The sequence below is a fragment of the Lepisosteus oculatus genome, chromosome 4 (assembly GCF_040954835.1).
Source record: "Lepisosteus oculatus isolate fLepOcu1 chromosome 4, fLepOcu1.hap2, whole genome shotgun sequence".
Lineage (NCBI taxonomy): Eukaryota > Metazoa > Chordata > Actinopteri > Semionotiformes > Lepisosteidae > Lepisosteus > Lepisosteus oculatus.
The window spans coordinates 2421414-2434785 of record NC_090699.1 but is presented as its reverse complement, the minus strand read 5'-3'; the positions used below and the strand labels follow the sequence as shown (position 1 = coordinate 2434785).

The 13372-nt window shown below is 61.7% G+C and overlaps 1 protein-coding gene across 1 annotated transcript in view; it reads right to left on the bottom strand.

The window, feature by feature from the left end:
• Positions 1–13372, bottom strand: part of kif22 (kinesin family member 22) — a 51749-nt gene that overhangs the window by 28433 nt on the left and 9944 nt on the right. The window contains exons 5-7 of the mRNA XM_069188390.1: positions 9514–9723; positions 8753–8983; positions 4532–4685 (exon numbers count right to left, since the gene is read on the bottom strand). Of these exons, the coding sequence (XP_069044491.1) occupies positions 4532–4685; positions 8753–8983; positions 9514–9723 (595 nt within the window). The remainder of the gene's footprint in view (positions 1–4531; positions 4686–8752; positions 8984–9513; positions 9724–13372) is intronic.

Genomic DNA, 13372 nt, shown 5'->3' with positions numbered 1-13372 from the left:
CAGAGGGGCAGGACAGGGCGGGACGAGGGACACAAGGACACTCAGAGGGGCAGGACAGGGGGGGACGAGGGACACAAGCACACTCAGAGGGGCAGGACAGGGCGGGACGAGGGACACAAGCACACTCAGAGGGGCAGGACAGGGCGGGACGAGGGACACAAGGACACTCAGAGGGGCAGGACAGGGCGGGACAAGGGACACAAGCGTCCAGGACAGGGGGGGACGAGGGACACAAGCACACTCAGAGGGGCGGGACAGGGCGGGACGAGGGACACAAGCACACTCAGAGGGGCAGGACAGGGGGGGACGAGGGACACAAGCGCACTCAGAGGGGCAGGACAGGGGGGGACGAGGGACACAAGCACACTCAGAGGGGCAGGACAGGGGGGGACGAGGGACACAAGCACACTCAGAGGGGCAGGACAGGGCGGGACGAGGGACACAAGCACACTCAGAGGGGCAGGACAGGGCGGGACGAGGGACACAAGCACACTCAGAGGGGCGGGACAGGGCGGGACGAGGGACACAAGCACACTCAGAGGGGCAGGACAGGGGGGGACGAGGGACACAAGCGCACTCAGAGGGGCAGGACAGGGGGGGACGAGGGACACAAGCACACTCAGAGGGGCAGGACAGGGGGGGACGAGGGACACAAGCACACTCAGAGGGGCAGGACAGGGGGGGACGAGGGACACAAGCACACTCAGAGGGGCAGGACAGGGGGGGACGAGGGACACAAGGACACTCAGAGGGGCAGGACAGGGCAGGACGAGGGACACAAGCACACTCAGAGGGGTGGGACAGGGCGGGACGAGGGACACAAGCGCACTCAGAGGGGCAGGACAGGGGGGGACGAGGGACACAAGCACACTCAGAGGGGCAGGACAGGGGCAGGACGAGGGACACAAGCACACTCAGAGGGGTGGGACAGGGCGGGACGAGGGACACAAGCGTCCAGGACAGGGCGGGACGAGGGACACAAGCACACTCAGAGGGGCAGGACAGGGCGGGACGAGGGACACAAGCGCACTCAGAGGGGCAGGACAGGGCGGGACGAGGGACACAAGCACACTCAGAGGGGCGGGACAGGGGGGGACGAGGGACACAAGCGTCCAGGACAGGGCAGGACGAGGGACACAAGCACACTCAGAGGGGTGGGACAGGGGGGGACGAGGGACACAAGCACACTCAGAGGGGCAGGACAGGGCGGGACGAGGGACACAAGCACACTCAGAGGGGCAGGACAGGGCAGGACGAGGGACACAAGCGTCCAGGACAGGGGGGGACGAGGGACACAAGCACACTCAGAGGGGCGGGACAGGGCGGGACGAGGGACACAAGCACACTCAGAGGGGCAGGACAGGGGGGGACGAGGGACACAAGGACACTCAGAGGGGCAGGACGAGGGACACAAGCACACTCAGAGGGGCAGGACAGGGCGGGACGAGGGACACAAGCGTCCAGGACAGGGGGGGACGAGGGACACAAGCACACTCAGAGGGGCAGGACGAGGGACACAAGCACACTCAGAGGGGTGGGACAGGGCGGGACGAGGGACACAAGCACACTCAGAGGGGTGGGACAGGGCGGGACGAGGGACACAAGCACACTCAGAGGGGCAGGACAGGGCGGGACGAGGGACACAAGCACACTCAGAGGGGCAGGACAGGGCAGGACGAGGGACACAAGCGCACTCAGAGGGGCGGGACAGGGGGGGACGAGGGACACAAGCGCACTCAGAGGGGCAGGACAGGGCGGGACGAGGGACACAAGCACACTCAGAGGGGCGGGACAGGGGGGGACGAGGGACACAAGCACACTCAGAGGGGCAGGACAGGGCAGGACGAGGGACACAAGCACACTCAGAGGGGCAGGACAGGGCGGGACGAGGGACACAAGCGCACTCAGAGGGGCAGGACAGGGCGGGACGAGGGACACAAGCGCACTCAGAGGGGCAGGACGAGGGACACAAGCACACTCAGAGGAGCAGGACAGGGCGGGACGAGGGACACAAGCACACTCAGAGGGGTGGGACAGGGCGGGACGAGGGACACAAGCACACTCAGAGGGGCAGGACAGGGCAGGACGAGGGACACAAGCACACTCAGAGGGGCAGGACAGGGGGGGACGAGGGACACAAGCACACTCAGAGGGGCAGGACGAGGGACACAAGCACACTCAGAGGGGCGGGACAGGGCAGGACGAGGGACACAAGCACACTCAGAGGGGCAGGACAGGGCAGGACGAGGGACACAAGCGCACTCAGAGGGGCGGGACAGGGGGGGACGAGGGACACAAGGACACTCAGAGGGGCAGGACAGGGGGGGACGAGGGACACAAGCACACTCAGAGGGGCAGGACAGGGGCAGGACGAGGGACACAAGCGCACTCAGAGGGGCGGGACAGGGGGGGACGAGGGACACAAGCACACTCAGAGGGGCAGGACAGGGGGGGACGAGGGACACAAGCACACTCAGAGGGGCAGGACAGGGCGGGACGAGGGACACAAGCACACTCAGAGGGGTGGGACAGGGCGGGACGAGGGACACAAGCACACTCAGAGGGGCGGGACAGGGGGGGACGAGGGACACAAGCGTCCAGGACAGGGCGGGACGAGGGACACAAGCACACTCAGAGGGGCAGGACAGGGCGGGACGAGGGACACAAGCGTCCAGGACAGGGGGGGACGAGGGACACAAGCACACTCAGAGGGGCAGGACAGGGCGGGACGAGGGACACAAGCACACTCAGAGGGGCGGGACAGGGCGGGACGAGGGACACAAGCACACTCAGAGGGGCAGGACAGGGCGGGACGAGGGACACAAGCACACTCAGAGGGGCAGGACAGGGCGGGACGAGGGACACAAGCGTCCAGGACAGGGGGGGACGAGGGACACAAGCACACTCAGAGGGGCAGGACAGGGCGGGACGAGGGACACAAGCACACTCAGAGGGGCGGGACAGGGCGGGACGAGGGACACAAGCGTCCAGGACAGGGGGGGACGAGGGACACAAGCACACTCAGAGGGGCAGGACAGGGGGGGACGAGGGACACAAGCACACTCAGAGGGGCGGGACAGGGCAGGACGAGGGACACAAGCACACTCAGAGGGGCAGGACAGGGCAGGACGAGGGACACAAGCACACTCAGAGGGGCAGGACAGGGCAGGACGAGGGACACAAGCACACTCAGAGGGGCAGGACAGGGCAGGACGAGGGACACAAGCACACTCAGAGGGGCAGGACAGGGCAGGACGAGGGACACAAGCACACTCAGAGGGGCAGGACAGGGCGGGACGAGGGACACAAGCACACTCAGAGGGGCAGGACAGGGGGGGACGAGGGACACAAGCACACTCAGAGGGGCAGGACAGGGCGGGACGAGGGACACAAGCACACTCAGAGGGGCAGGACAGGGGGGGACGAGGGACACAAGCACACTCAGAGGGGCAGGACAGGGCAGGACGAGGGACACAAGCACACTCAGAGGGGCAGGACAGGGCGGGACGAGGGACACAAGCGCACTCAGAGGGGCGGGACAGGGGGGGACGAGGGACACAAGCACACTCAGAGGGGCAGGACAGGGCGGGACGAGGGACACAAGGACACTCAGAGGGGCGGGACAGGGCAGGACGAGGGACACAAGCACACTCAGAGGGGTGGGACAGGGCGGGACGAGGGACACAAGCACACTCAGAGGGGCAGGACAGGGGGGGACGAGGGACACAAGCGCACTCAGAGGGGCGGGACAGGGGGGGACGAGGGACACAAGCACACTCAGAGGGGCAGGACAGGGCGGGACGAGGGACACAAGGACACTCAGAGGGGCGGGACAGGGCAGGACGAGGGACACAAGCACACTCAGAGGGGTGGGACAGGGCGGGACGAGGGACACAAGCACACTCAGAGGGGCAGGACAGGGCGGGACAAGGGACACAAGGACACTCAGAGGGGCAGGACAGGGCGGGACGAGGGACACAAGCACACTCAGAGGGGCGGGACAGGGGGGGACGAGGGACACAAGCACACTCAGAGGGGCAGGACAGGGGGGGACGAGGGACACAAGCACACTCAGAGGGGCAGGACAGGGGGGGACGAGGGACACAAGCGCACTCAGAGGGGCAGGACAGGGCAGGACGAGGGACACAAGCACACTCAGAGGGGTGGGACAGGGCGGGACGAGGGACACAAGCGCACTCAGAGGGGCAGGACAGGGCAGGACGAGGGACACAAGCACACTCAGAGGGGCAGGACAGGGCAGGACGAGGGACACAAGCACACTCAGAGGGGCAGGACAGGGCAGGACGAGGGACACAAGCACACTCAGAGGGGTGGGACAGGGCAGGACGAGGGACACAAGCACACTCAGAGGGGCAGGACAGGGCGGGACGAGGGACACAAGCACACTCAGAGGGGCAGGACAGGGCAGGACGAGGGACACAAGCACACTCAGAGGGGTGGGACAGGGCAGGACGAGGGACACAAGCACACTCAGAGGGGCAGGACAGGGGCAGGAGGGGTAGAGACTCACCCGGCGCCCGCAGGCTCTCCTGGACGAAGGGCGTGTTGACGATGCTCTTGGACTTGGCGGCGAAGTTGAGTGCGGTCAGTGTGTCGTAGTAGTGCTTGAACTCGGGCGCGATGTTGGTGATCATCACAGAGTGAGCGGAGCCCCCCAGGGAGTCCTGCACACACAGAGACACTGAGAGCACAGCACACACCCTACACACACCTACACACACCACAGACCAGAGAGTCCTGCACACACAGAGACACTGAGAGCACAGCACACACCCTACACACACCACAGACCAGAGAGTCCTGCACACACAGAGACACTGAGAGCACAGCACACACCCTACACACACCTACACACACCACAGACCAGAGAGTCCTGCACACACAGAGACACTGAGAGCACAGCACACACCCTACACACACCACAGACCAGAGAGTCCTGCACACACAGAGACACTGAGAGCACAGCACACACCCTACACACACCCTACACACACCACAGACCAGAGAGTCCTGCACACACAGAGACACTGAGAGCACAGCACACACCCTACACACACCTACACACACCACAGACCAGAGAGTCCTGCACACACAGAGACACTGAGAGAACAGCACACACCCTACACACACCACAGACCAGAGAGTCCTGCACACACAGAGACACTGAGAGCACAGCACACACCCTACACACACCACAGACCAGAGAGTCCTGCACACACAGAGACACTGAGAGCACAGCACACACCCTACACACACCACAGACCAGAGAGTCCTGCACACACAGAGACACTGAGAGCACAGCACACACCCTACACACACCACAGACCAGAGAGTCCTGCACACACAGAGACACTGAGAGCACAGCACACACCCTACACACACCACAGACCAGAGAGTCCTGCACACACAGAGACACTGAGAGCACAGCACACACCCTACACACACCACAGACCAGAGAGTCCTGCACACACAGAGACACTGAGAGCACAGCACACACCCTACACACACCACAGACCAGAGAGTCCTGCACACACAGAGACACTGAGAGCACAGCACACACCCTACACACACCACAGACCAGAGAGTCCTGCACACACAGAGACACTGAGAGCACAGCACACACCCTACACACACCACAGACCAGAGAGTCCTGCACACACAGAGACACTGAGAGCACAGCACACACCCTACACACACCACAGACCAGAGAGTCCTGCACACACAGAGACACTGAGAGCACAGCACACACCCTACACACACCACAGACCAGAGAGTCCTGCACACACAGAGACACTGAGAGCACAGCACACACCCTACACACACCACAGACCAGAGAGTCCTGCACACACAGAGACACTGAGAGCACAGCACACACCCTACACACACCACAGACCAGAGAGTCCTGCACACACAGAGACACTGAGAGCACAGCACACACCCTACACACACCACAGACCAGAGAGTCCTGCACACACAGAGACACTGAGAGCACAGCACACACCCTACACACACCTACACACACCACAGACCAGAGAGTCCTGCACACACAGAGACACTGAGAGCACAGCACACACCCTACACACACCTACACACACCACAGACCAGAGAGTCCTGCACACACAGAGACACTGAGACACTGAGAGCACAGCACACACCCTACACACACCACAGACCAGAGAGTCCTGCACACACAGAGACACTGAGAGCACAGCACACACCCTACACACACCACAGACCAGAGAGTCCTGCACACACAGAGACACTGAGAGCACAGCACACACCCTACACACACCACAGACCAGAGAGTCCTGCACACACAGAGACACTGAGAGCACAGCACACACCCTACACACACCACAGACCAGAGAGTCCTGCACACACAGAGACACTGAGAGCACAGCACACACCCTACACACACCTACACACACCACAGACCAGAGAGTCCTGCACACACAGAGACACTGAGAGCACAGCACACACCCTACACACACCTACACACACCACAGACCAGAGAGTCCTGCACACACAGAGACACTGAGACACTGAGAGCACAGCACACACCCTACACACACCACAGACCAGAGAGTCCTGCACACACAGAGACACTGAGAGCACAGCACACACCCTACACACACCTACACACACCACAGACCAGAGAGTCCTGCACACACAGAGACACTGAGAGCACAGCACACACCCTACACACACCTACACACACCACAGACCAGAGAGTCCTGCACACACAGAGACACTGAGAGCACAGCACACACCCTACACAACCCCACACACACCTACACAACCCCACACACCCCTGTCGAACCTGCAGCAGGCGGGTCAGCTTGCTGTCGCGGTAGGGCACCCTGGCCAGCCCCTGGCCCAGCGCGTCCACCACCTTGAGGAGCTGAGCACTCACACACCCCTACACAACCCCACACACCCCTACACAACCCCACACACCCCTGTCGAACCTGCAGCAGGCGGGTCAGCTTGCTGTCGCGGTAGGGCACCCTGGCCAGCCCCTGGCCCAGCGCGTCCACCACCTTGAGGAGCTGAGACACTCACACCCCCCTACACAACCCCACACACCCCCCTACACAACCCCACACACCCCTGTCGAACCTGCAGCAGGCGGGTCAGCTTGCTGTCGCGGTAGGGCACCCTGGCCAGCCCCTGGCCCAGCGCGTCCACCACCTTGAGGAGCTGAGCACTCACACCCCCCTACACAACCCCACACACACCCCTACACAACCCCACACACCCCTGTCGAACCTGCAGCAGGCGGGTCAGCTTGCTGTCGCGGTAGGGCACCCTGGCCAGCCCCTGGCCCAGCGCGTCCACCACCTTGAGGAGCTGAGCACTCACACCCCCCTACACAACCCCACACACCCCTACACAACCCCACACACCCCTGTCGAACCTGCAGCAGGCGGGTCAGCTTGCTGTCGCGGTAGGGCACCCTGGCCAGCCCCTGGCCCAGCGCGTCCACCACCTTGAGGAGCTGAGCACTCACACAGCCCTACACAACCCCACACACACCTACACAACCCCACACACCCCTGTCGAACCTGCAGCAGGCGGGTCAGCTTGCTGTCGCGGTAGGGCACCCTGGCCAGCCCCTGGCCCAGCGCGTCCACCACCTTGAGGAGCTGAGCACTCACACCCCCCTACACAACCCCACACACCCCCCTACACAACCCCACACACCCCTGTCGAACCTGCAGCAGGCGGGTCAGCTTGCTGTCGCGGTAGGGCACCCTGGCCAGCCCCTGGCCCAGCGCGTCCACCACCTTGAGGAGCTGAGCACTCACACACCCCTACACAACCCCACACACCCCTGTCGAACCTGCAGCAGGCGGGTCAGCTTGCTGTCGCGGTAGGGCACCCTGGCCAGCCCCTGGCCCAGCGCGTCCACCACCTTGAGGAGCTGAGCACTCACACACCACTACACAACCCCACACACACCCCTACACAACCCTGTCGAACCTGCAGCAGGCGGGTCAGCTTGCTGTCGCGGTAGGGCACCCTGGCCAGCCCCTGGCCCAGCGCGTCCACCACCTTGAGGAGCTGAGCACTCACACACCACTACACAACCCCACACACACCCCTACACAACCCCACACACCCCTGTCGAACCTGCAGCAGGCGGGTCAGCTTGCTGTCGCGGTAGGGCACCCTGGCCAGCCCCTGGCCCAGCGCGTCCACCACCTTGAGGAGCTGAGCACTCACACACCCCTACACAACCCCACACACACCCCTACACAACCCCACACACCCCTGTCGAACCTGCAGCAGGCGGGTCAGCTTGCTGTCGCGGTAGGGCACCCTGGCCAGCCCCTGGCCCAGCGCGTCCACCACCTTGAGGAGCTGAGCACTCACACCCCCCTACACAACCCCACACACCCCTACACAACCCCACACACCCCTGTCGAACCTGCAGCAGGCGGGTCAGCTTGCTGTCGCGGTAGGGCACCCTGGCCAGCCCCTGGCCCAGCGCGTCCACCACCTTGAGGAGCTGAGCACTCACACCCCCCTACACAACCCCACACACACCCCTACACAACCCCACACACCCCTGTCGAACCTGCAGCAGGCGGGTCAGCTTGCTGTCGCGGTAGGGCACCCTGGCCAGCCCCTGGCCCAGCGCGTCCACCACCTTGAGGAGCTGAGCACTCACACCCCCCTACACAACCCCACACACACCCCTACACAACCCCACACACCCCTGTCGAACCTGCAGCAGGCGGGTCAGCTTGCTGTCGCGGTAGGGCACCCTGGCCAGCCCCTGGCCCAGCGCGTCCACCACCTTGCTGAGCGTGAACAGCGAGCGGTTGATGGCGCCGCTCTCCTTCAGCCTCAGGCCCGCGTTGCCGGTGCGCCGGTTGTCCTCCGAGCCGGCCAGGTCCACCAGGTACAGCTTCCCTGTCAGCTGCCTGAAGGGGGCGACGTTCTGGGACTTCACCACCTGACAGACAGACAGACAGAGAGAGAGAGGGGGGTTCGTACAGACACACCTGACAGACAGACAGAGAGAGAGAGGGGTTCGTACAGACACACCCGACAGACAGACAGAGAGAGAGAGGGGTTCGTACAGACACACCTGACAGACAGACAGAGAGAGAGGGGGGTTCGTACAGACACACCTGACAGACAGACAGAGAGAGAGAGGGGTTCGTACAGACACACCCGACAGACAGACAGAGAGAGAGAGGGGTTCGTACAGACACACCCGACAGACAGACAGAGAGAGAGAGGGGTTCGTACAGACACACCTGACAGACAGACAGAGAGAGAGAGGGGTTCGTACAGACACACCCGACAGACAGACAGAGAGAGAGGGGGGTTCGTACAGACACACCTGACAGACAGACAGAGAGAGAGAGAGGGGTTCGTACAGACACACCCGACAGACAGACAGAGAGAGAGAGAGGGGGGTTCGTAGAGACAGAGACAGTGGGGACAGAGACAGTGGGGACAGAGACAGTGGGGACAGACCTTGACCAGCAGCACGGCGTGACTCCGGCTGGAGCGCTGGTTGAGCCGCGTGCAGGCGGTGGTGCGCTTCAGGGACGCGGGGACGAACAGGCGGTCGAAGTCGCTGAAGGAGGACAGCGGGCGCAGTGCGAGCCCCGGGATCACGATGTTCCTCTCGCGGTCCTCGCGGATCGGCAGGTCCTGGTCCCGGGGCTCCAGCAGGTCCAGCACCTGGGCAGGACAGAGCCGGGAGAGTGTCTCCTGTCCCTGAGCACACCCTCACACACACCCTCACACACTCAGTACCTTCTCGTTGTAGATCTCCAGGTAGGACATGCCGATGCTGCAGTCCCACTCAGAGCCCTGAGCTCTCACACACACCCTCACACACACCCTCACACACTCAGTACCTTCTCGTTGTAGATCTCCAGGTAGGACATGCCGATGCTGCAGTCCCACTCGGAGCCCTGAGCTCTCTCACACACACCCTCACACACACACCCTCACACACTCAGTACCTTCTCGTTGTAGATCTCCAGGTAGGACATGCCGATGCTGCAGTACCACTCGGAGCCCTGAGCTCTCACACACACCCTCACACACTCAGTACCTTCTCGTTGTAGATCTCCAGGTAGGACATGCCGATGCTGCAGTCCCACTCGGAGCCCTGAGCTCTCACACACACACCCTCACACACACCCCCTCACACACACACCCCCTCACACACACACCCCCTCACACACTCAGTACCTTCTCATTGTAGATCTCCAGGTAGGACATGCCGATGCTGCAGTACCACTCGGAGCCCTGAGCTCTCACACACACACCCACCCACACACACTCAGTACCTTCTCGTTGTAGATCTCCAGGTAGGACATGCCGATGCTGCAGTCCCACTCAGAGCCCTGAGCTCTCACACACACCCTCACACACACCCTCACACACTCAGTACCTTCTCGTTGTAGATCTCCAGGTAGGACATGCCGATGCTGCAGTCCCACTCGGAGCCCTGAGCTCTCTCACACACCCTCACACACACAGCCTCACACACACACCCTCACACACACACCCTCACACCCTCAGTACCTTCTCGTTGTAGATCTCCAGGTAGGACATGCCGATGCTGCAGTCCCACTCGGAGCCCTGAGCTCTCTCACACACACCCTCACACACTCAGTACCTTCTCGTTGTAGATCTCCAGGTAGGACATGCCGATGCTGCAGTCCCACTCGGAGCCCTGAGCTCTCTCACACACACCCTCACACACACACCCTCACACACTCAGTACCTTCTCGTTGTAGATCTCCAGGTAGGACATGCCGATGCTGCAGTCCCACTCAGAGCCCTGAGCTCTCTCACACACCCTCACACACTCAGTACCTTCTCGTTGTAGATCTCCAGGTAGGACATGCCGATGCTGCAGTCCCACTCAGAGCCCTGAGCTCTCACACACACAGCCTCACACACACAGCCTCACACACACAGCCTCACACACTCAGTACCTTCTCATTGTAGATCTCCAGGTAGGACATGCCGATGCTGCAGTCCCACTCAGAGCCCTGAGCTCTCACACACCCTCACACACCCACACACACACCCTCACACACTCAGTACCTTCTCGTTGTAGATCTCCAGGTAGGACATGCCGATGCTGCAGTCCCACTCAGAGCCCTGAGCTCTCTCACACACACCCTCACACACACAGCCTCACACACACAGCCTCACACACACAGTACCTTCTCGTTGTAGATCTCCAGGTAGGACATGCCGATGCTGCAGTCCCACTCGGAGCCCTGAGCTCTCTCACACACACCCTCACACACACAGCCTCACACACACAGCCTCACACACTCAGTACCTTCTCGTTGTAGATCTCCAGGTAGGACATGCCGATGCTGCAGTCCCACTCGGAGCCCTGAGCTCTCTCACACACACCCTCACACACACACCCTCACACACTCAGTACCTTCTCGTTGTAGATCTCCAGGTAGGACATGCCGATGCTGCAGTCCCACTCGGAGCCCTGAGCTCTCACACACACCCTCACACACTCAGTACCTTCTCGTTGTAGATCTCCAGGTAAGACATGCCGATGCTGCAGTCCCACTCAGAGCCCTGAGCTCTCTCACACACCCTCACACACACACCCTCACACACACACCCTCACACACCCAGTACCTTCTCGTTGTAGATCTCCAGGTAGGACATGCCGATGCTGCAGTCCCACTCGGAGCCCTGAGCCCTCACACCCCCTCACACACTCAGTACCTTCTCGTTGTAGATCTCCAGGTAGGACATGCCGATGCTGCAGTCCCACTCGGAGCCCTGAGCTCTCACACACACCCTCACACACTCAGTACCTTCTCATTGTAGATCTCCAGGTAGGACATGCCGATGCTGCAGTCCCACTCGGAGCCCTGAGCTCTCACACACACCCTCACACACACCCTCACACACTCAGTACCTTCTCGTTGTAGATCTCCAGGTAGGACATGCCGATGCTGCAGTCCCACTCGGAGCCCTGAGCTCTCACACACACCCTCACACACTCAGTACCTTCTCGTTGTAGATCTCCAGGTAGGACATGCCGATGCTGCAGTCCCACTCAGAGCCCTGAGCTCTCACACACACCCTCACACACTCAGTACCTTCTCGTTGTAGATCTCCAGGTAGGACATGCCGATGCTGCAGTCCCACTCGGAGCCCTGAGCTCTCACACACACCCTCACACACTCATTACCTTCTCGTTGTAGATCTCCAGGTAGGACATGCCGATGCTGCAGTCCCACTCGGAGCCCTGAGCTCTCACACACCCTCACACACTCAGTACCTTCTCGTTGTAGATCTCCAGGTAGGACATGCCGATGCTGCAGTCCCACTCAGAGCCCTGAGCTCTCTCACACACACCCTCACACACTCAGTACCTTCTCGTTGTAGATCTCCAGGTAGGACATGCCGATGCTGCAGTCCCACTCAGAGCCCTGAGCTCTCACACACCCCCACACCCACACCCACACCCACACCCACACCCTCACACACCCACACACACACACACCCTCACACACTCAGTACCTTCTCGTTGTAGATCTCCAGGTAGGACATGCCGATGCTGCAGTCCCACTCAGAGCCCTGAGCTCTCTCACACACACCCTCACACACACAGCCTCACACACACAGCCTCACACACACAGTACCTTCTCGTTGTAGATCTCCAGGTAGGACATGCCGATGCTGCAGTCCCACTCGGAGCCCTGAGCTCTCTCACACACACCCTCACACACACAGCCTCACACACACAGCCTCACACACACAGCCTCACACACTCAGTACCTTCTCGTTGTAGATCTCCAGGTAGGACATGCCGATGCTGCAGTCCCACTCGGAGCCCTGAGCTCTCTCACACACACCCTCACACACACACCCTCACACACTCAGTACCTTCTCGTTGTAGATCTCCAGGTAGGACATGCCGATGCTGCAGTCCCACTCGGAGCCCTGAGCTCTCACACACACCCTCACACACTCAGTACCTTCTCGTTGTAGATCTCCAGGTAAGACATGCCGATGCTGCAGTCCCACTCAGAGCCCTGAGCTCTCTCACACACCCTCACACACACACCCTCACACACACACCCTCACACACCCAGTACCTTCTCGTTGTAGATCTCCAGGTAGGACATGCCGATGCTGCAGTCCCACTCGGAGCCCTGAGCCCTCACACCCCCTCACACACTCAGTACCTTCTCGTTGTAGATCTCCAGGTAGGACATGCCGATGCTGCAGTCCCACTCGGAGCCCTGAGCTCTCACACACACCCTCACACACTCAGTACCTTCTCATTGTAGATCTCCAGGTAGAACATGCCGATGCTGCAGTCCCA